The sequence below is a fragment of the Hyposmocoma kahamanoa genome, unplaced genomic scaffold, assembly GCF_003589595.1.
Source record: "Hyposmocoma kahamanoa isolate Upper Pololo Valley unplaced genomic scaffold, ASM358959v1 66, whole genome shotgun sequence".
NCBI classification, from domain to species: Eukaryota; Metazoa; Arthropoda; class Insecta; order Lepidoptera; family Cosmopterigidae; genus Hyposmocoma; species Hyposmocoma kahamanoa.
In genome coordinates this window covers 15,278,486-15,285,819 of record NW_020653854.1, presented here as the reverse complement: position 1 = coordinate 15,285,819, position 7,334 = coordinate 15,278,486, and the positions used below count along the sequence as shown (strand labels likewise).

The 7,334-nt window shown below is 34.1% G+C and overlaps 1 protein-coding gene across 2 annotated transcripts in view; it reads right to left on the bottom strand.

Moving 5' to 3' along the window:
* Positions 1–7,334, bottom strand: part of LOC113231644 (sodium- and chloride-dependent glycine transporter 1-like) — a 41,788-nt gene that overhangs the window by 18,880 nt on the left and 15,574 nt on the right. For both annotated transcript variants that reach the window (XM_026466068.1, XM_026466069.1), the window contains exons 2-4: positions 2,684–2,846; positions 1,906–2,184; positions 885–1,101 (exon numbers count right to left, since the gene is read on the bottom strand). In XM_026466068.1, coding sequence (XP_026321853.1) covers positions 885–1,101; positions 1,906–2,184; positions 2,684–2,846 — 659 coding nt within the window. The remainder of the gene's footprint in view (positions 1–884; positions 1,102–1,905; positions 2,185–2,683; positions 2,847–7,334) is intronic.

Below are 7,334 nucleotides of genomic sequence, written 5' to 3'. Positions count from 1 at the left end.
TATCTTTATCTTTATCTTTATCTTTATCTTTATCTTTATCTTTATCTAAGTTTAAAAACTACATTAAAAATATTTTAATCGAAAAATCATATTACAAAATTGAAGACTACGTGTTAGATAAAGATGTATGGAAAGACGACATGGATCCAGAATCCACACAAATTTGATTCAAAGTGTATTCCATAGCATTTAAATTTATTTGAAAAGAGCAATCCCTAGAGTTTCTTGCTCGTTCTTCTCAGGGAGGTCAGCGTAGTGAACGAGCAGTAGCTTAAATGTGACGTTTTCAAGTGTAAATTTATTTTACCTATGGAATAAATAATCTTTGACTTTGACTTCGGGAAAAAAATAAAGAAATAAAAACAAAATTTGAAAAAAAAACTAAATTTTGTGACAAAAAAATAAAGACACAAAAACAAAGTCAAAACAGAACCAGGGCCAAAAATTAAGTTGGCGCAATGTCCATTGGAGGTATCGTAATCATTTATAGTTTTTTTCCCCTTCTAATAAAAAACATTAAATACTTATTAAATAAGTCTTTTATCCTTCCGATGTTTCATAATACATATTTGGAGTAATGATTAACATTATCGTTTAGATTACAATCTAATATCATGTTTTGATACACTTTGAAGTGGAAGGTGACACAAGATAGATATGAATCAGACCCCCCCTTATATATAACAAAACAAAAACCAAAGAGAATTGTAACCACTAAATAAAAAAACGAACATGTCACGTAATTTATGGATTATCAGAAAATAGCACGAATATTGAGAATATGAATATGTTTTATCAACAGCTCTCTACTATCAGTAGGTTAAGATATCGACAACTGAATTACTTCAACTTATGAGTATTCGAAGTCTGCAATGTATACTTACTTATAATATTCCTCAGACGCTAACGTCCGCGTGACACCAATATACCAGGGCTGAGCATCAGTTCCATTCAAGCAATGAGTCCCGTTCAAGGGAAGCAATCCATTACTTTCACAAATAGAACCAATTTTAGTACAGTTCCTAAGATAGTAAGTGAGATCATCTGCAGTATTTGTGTTGTTTTCTCTGCAAGCCTCGTCGTATTGTCCACTAAAACAATCTGTAATGAGAATTTTTGTAGCTTATTTTTTAAACATTGATAAATGCGAATACAAAGTCCGAGTGCGTTTCGGCTTTGAAGCCTAAAAGGGGGCGTTCATTGTCCTGCATTGCAGTCCGCCTTGCCGGTAGACGGTAATGCAGGATAATGAATGTAATCGCAGCGTGCAAGCTATCCTGCAATTCGTTCTGCGAGACTCAATACGTGGGCCATGCGCAGGATAGTGTGTGAGCAGTCTCCTGGTACTTGTACCTGACACGCAGATAGTGAATGGGCCGTTTAAGGGTGACGGGCGCAGTGGCACTGCCTCTCAGATCTTTGTGATTTAATGCACTGAGTGCAACTATATAACAAACAAATGTAAATGTGAAATTTTTAATTCTCCTTTTTAATAAAAAAAAGTTATCGACTTATTTCTTTCGTCATATTTTTAAGCGTCTGTCCTGTAAAGTTGGCATTTTGCTGATATGGCTTTATTTTTATTTTTATTTATTTATTTATTTCAGGCAACTAGGACCCATAGATACATACCTTACAGACTAACATACATATTACACCAAGTGTTCGAATATTTATCCTTTTAAGATCCAAAAATGGGAAAAGCGCCATACACACAATAATTACAATGAAGTAAATATAATTTACATGCTTCAGGCCCAATCAAGTTTATGTGAAAAACGCAACCGGATTTTTTAAACTCTTTCTCTAGATATTCTGTGGTCATATAGACTATACATACAGCGTTTACGTGACCACAGGAATATTTTTTTTTCAAGAAGCCAATGTTAATAAAAATATACTTACGGATAGTGTTGAATTCATTGTCACATAAACCCCAATTCAATTTGCCCGTCATTGAAATTATGAAATAGAACAATATCCACGCTACAATGACCATGTAGTAAATAAGGACTATGGTCATGACCACCAGCGTGCAGTATCCCAAGCCACTAAAAAATGGTGCTATGGAGGAAAAGGCCTTAATTGGACCAACACCAGTGTACTGTCCGATATAAAGTTCGAGGTAAAATAGAGGAAGACCGAGAAATATCAACATGATGAAAAATAATATGAGGAACGCACCTGTAAGAAAAAGTTACCGTTAGTAAAAATGATCTACAGCTCTGTAGGGCTAGCACCACAGGGCGCGACTTGCGCGAGGGCGACATAAAGCACGAGGTCTCTATGTCCCTACTGTAATTACTGATGTATACAAAAGAAATCTCGATTATAAAATGTATATTCGAAATTTCTAATAAAAACTACAAATTCGATGCTCTATATACATAAATATAATTTATAAGGGTATGGGTATAAGTAAATTATTATGAATTATTCATAAATTTATCAGCTACCATAAGTGTTAAATATTAAGGTTTACAGTTACTAGTTAACTGTACACTGCTATCAACATTTTCTGATAAAATGTATGTCAAGTACTCGTATCATAAGAGAACACCGATCATCGTATTATAAAAGAATATAGCTCGCACGTTGTGGTCAACAGGTATTCTGATAATTCTTCAGTATGTAATGTCACGTATGTTTGAAATGGTAAATAATAAGTAAATAATTTACTAACCACCGCCATTCCTGTACGCAAGGTAAGGGAATCTCCACACATTGCCCAGTCCTATGGCATAACCCATACAAGCCAGAATAAACTCCAATGGCCTGCCCCATGACGCTCTCTCCGGAGCATTTGAGCTGTTGTTACTTAAAACTGGTCCAATTGAAGGGTGACTCTGTGCGATTAATGAGTAGATACAGATATTACGACTGCTTCGGTCGAATAAATCGTTCGCATGAATCGCTTATATTAGATTCTTAGGGCCGTATTCCAGAACTCTACTCAATGTTCAAGTCAGGATTGCAATTGAAACACAAGCACTGGAAATACGACCCTAATGGCAGGGACTTCAGTATGATTTCGAGTGCTTTAAACCATACTCAAATCCTGACTTGAGCATTGAGTAGAGTTCTAGAATACGACCCTTAGCATTCAATAGCGTTACCTAAGTAACGAACGATATTTACATTTTTGTCAGATAAATGACATCTGACGAAAATGCAAATGAATAGTAACAAGTAAAAAGTAAGGTTTTATATGATTAATTGTCTAACAACACATACATGTCTCGTGGTTCGAGTGAAAAGCTCGTATATGATTTCTATGTAATTAGGACGACGATAAAAATGAGGTGTAAAATGTAGTAAACGCAATCATGTTTGTAGTTAGCATTTTAATTAGTTAAATTATACCTCTTTCAGATACTACATTACTTTAATAGTATACTACAAGTTTTTCTTCAACAAAAATCAGTACAAACGCGTATGCGAGGTTTTCACTCCAAGGCGACGGTATATAGATTCATCATATGTATTATTCTATTATTCCTACTCGTTTTTGCAAATAAAATATGAAATCGTTAGATATTTTATTAAACGCGTAGAAATAATAAAGTAATTTTAAAAAATCAGTAAAGAAAATGATACGGTAATATGACAATAACAAGGCTTTGCTTGCGTCGCTGATTCTATTTTTGACACTACAACTATGAAAAATAATGCTTATTGGTATATTGATATATGTGGATGTAAGTAGAGGGAATGAACAAGAATCTGTCTTAGGATAGCGAAAACCGTGCTTTCGTGGAAAACAGTTTTCCGAATACGAATTTTAGCATCGGAATTACATGTAATGTTGCGAAAATTGCTGCAAGTATGCGCTTCATTCTTTGTACTCTGAAAATAGGTCAGTACCCGATTCATCGACAATGTCTGACTAAACCGTCAACATTATTGAGTAATCAGTATCAAACACAATACCACGGCTTCCATATTTTTGCGCAAAGGAAAATAATTAAACGAAATTAAATTCAACGAAAAGAGAATTCCCGTGTATTATCCTACGTCGGTAATTTGTTTTATGTCCATCTTCATCATAAAGACGTGACAATTAATAACCAGTTTAAGTCGTAATAAAAATCTATATGCGAAATAACGTGTAGAGCTAATGATTGAAATCGGTATATAGCAGAGCATGCTACCGGCACCTAAAATACATGTATTATACAGGTATTTTTGGTTACGGTAATTGAATATTGGCACCAATGGAGAACAGATATATTTACCGAAAGGTACCGGTACTTAGCGGTTCTTGCAACACGTGAGGATATGTCAGAATGGGAAAAGTATTGTATTCATTGCACAGACATCTGCACTCATGAATCTTCAGTGTAAGACTAAATGCTGGGGCAAAAAAGTAATCACGTTTAATTTGAATTAAGTACGTCTGAAGCACCCGTACGTAGCTATGTTAAATGGTATTGTTTTCTGAATATAAAGGTATAATTTCTACCGGTAGCATCTTGAGTAGGTACCAGCACAGTAGCAACGTTAGTGGTATCGGTTCCTAAAAATATCGATATCCCAAGCCCTGATAAAAAGTACGTCGCCACCGTTTACATACTGTAGCATTTTACAATATCGAAATATGTACATAAATTTATTATAAAGTGTCGTACTTTCGCACCATGAAATAGTCCTTATGATACACGTTTATGATGAAGTAAGGAAATGCTATTCTAAAGTTCCAGATCTCTGAATTGAAATAAAATATTATAGTATAAGAACCCGAGAAATGTTTCGTTCTAACATTATTCAAAGAAATTTTATTTTACTCCTGTACTATTAATTTCATCAACAATATCATAAAGACGCTCTCTATTTAGTTCGGAGTTAAAATTCTATTGTTTATGGTATCCACCAATGAGCTGAAAAATTTCATTAAAGTTATGTACACAACACTATAATGAGCATTATAATACTGTACACAGAGCCCAATTAAATTTCAAAAAAAGAACGTCGTATTTTTGCTAATTAAAATATCAATTAATATCTACTCAAACGCAGTACTGCCGCCTGATTGGTAAAAATGGCCTAAAAGTCTTGCACCCGGGCCATAATTTAAATCTGGATAAAAAAGAAATGATTGATTAAAATATAAGCGGTACTTGGCCAGTTTTATTCTACGATTATCTCTTTGGTTTTTTGTTTAGCGTTTATTGACTTTCGTCTTATATAATATGAAAAGGTATGGCGGAACTTTTGCCTACCCTAATAAATGGGTTAATTATATTATATATTTTTTCGATTGCTTTTGCTGTTTTACTCGTAGAAAAATATATTACTATATAATTATATATATATATATATATATTATTTTATTATATACTGTATAATTATATGTCATTACAAAACTAGGTCTTAAAAATTCGTACCTATTACTTAGGCTATTCGGCAAAGCCTCGTGGCCTAAACGCGGTACTCGTCTTTAAGAACCCTCATTATGCAAAGATTGCATAAAATACTAATTTAAAATTTTGGCCATACTTATTTCTTTTCGTTTATATTTTTTTACAGATATTTAGTATATCTATAATTTCTTGCCACATTTGTGACAATATACGTATTGACAACGTGTTTTGTATGTTGCATCACTTTGGATCACGTCATATTAATAATTAAATATAATGATTGTTATTTGTAGGGAAAAATATTAATTTAAAACTTTCCTGTTCCTAAATAGTAATAAGGCATCGGAATTACCTTGTACCATCGACGGCGCACGTCAGTCGTAGTTAGATTAACATTCCGTAAGTGATACGCTACCTCCCATTTTTTTAATGATATTAAACGACGAGACGAAAATGTTGTGCGCCTGGTGGTAAGCGTTACACCTGTCCATAACAGTTGTAGTGCTGCTCAAAGGGCACTACCACTGCGCCCGTTACCCTGATACATAAGTAGAAGAGTCTCATGTGTCTGTAATTAATTTCACCAGCACCCTTACCCTTCAAATCCGGATGGCAGTACTGCTTGGCGGCATAGGTAAGGTGGCAGTACTATCCTGGACGAACTCTTTTACAAGGAGCGCTACTGTTATGTAATTTATTATTATAATTGAAAGGTTCCTCAAGTATAAAGAACGATTCTGCAAATTGCTGTTAGTATGAAACTTTATAGTTTAACTGTGACCACGACCACGACCCGAAATTAAGGTTCAATTTACACGAGTACGGAATCGAATTTTTGTAACAAAATTGTATATTGTGTAATAAATTTTATTTACATTGTGTAACGTAGGTACAAACTAGATATACAGGTTTATTTCAAAATACTAACAAGTTCCAAGGACTAATATTACTAACATCAAAAGCAACAACTTTTGTACTATGACTTTTTAGAAAACATAATAAATATTTACCAAAAATCAACTTCTAAGTTTCTGTTGTACTAACTGACACTTTTTAAATCTATATTTGGTAGTAAGGTAAATTTAATTTAATTAATTCGAAATTTAATTAAATTAATTTAGTATCAGTAGAACTCCGTGTGAGAGAGTTCGTCCAGGGAAGTGCGATACCTTACCTATTTCTGCCTCTCAGAAGTAATGTCAGCATTACTGTGTTCCGGTTTTGAAGGGCGAGGGTGCTGGTGAAATTACAGGCTGATGAAATTACTTGTCAACTTATGACTCAAGGTGACGGGCGCAGTGGCAGTGCCACTCAGATCTTTGCGATTTAAAGTTCTGAGTAACACTGCAATTCTTATGGATAGGCGTGTCAGCTTACCATCAGACGCATGACTTGTTCGTGCCGTTACTTGATAGTACAAAGAAAAATATACACGACCCCCACCTGTTCTGCACAGAGTTATTACCGTTTAGAGCGCTCTATTTAAACATTTATTTTTGTATGACAGAAAAATCTGATCAATTATTAAAAGTCATGGAACAAAAGTTGTTTATGACGTTAGTAATATAGTCCTGCAAGTTTGTTAGTACTTTACTAATAACCTTTACATAGAGCGCACTATAAGTTTCCGGAACTGGCCACTTACATGAATAATATTTAAAAAGTAATTACAACATTTGAATGGAAATGGAACTCTTTGGCTGTAGAACATAGTTTGTTTCATCTGACTGTCACTTGTTTTTACACTGTGGCGTCATTTTGAAAAATAGTTTATTTGTCATCACAAACTACAAAATTAGCTAATAATTATAGTTTGTGAGGAAGCTGGAATCTAAACTAGGTCGAAACCTGTGCTATGGCTTCCACCACGGAAATAATTATGACTAAAAACGTAAGCTCACTTAACAATTAACAAAATGTATATCTGGTGTGTGTGTGTGTGTGTGTGTGTGTGTGTGTGTGTGTGTGTGTGTG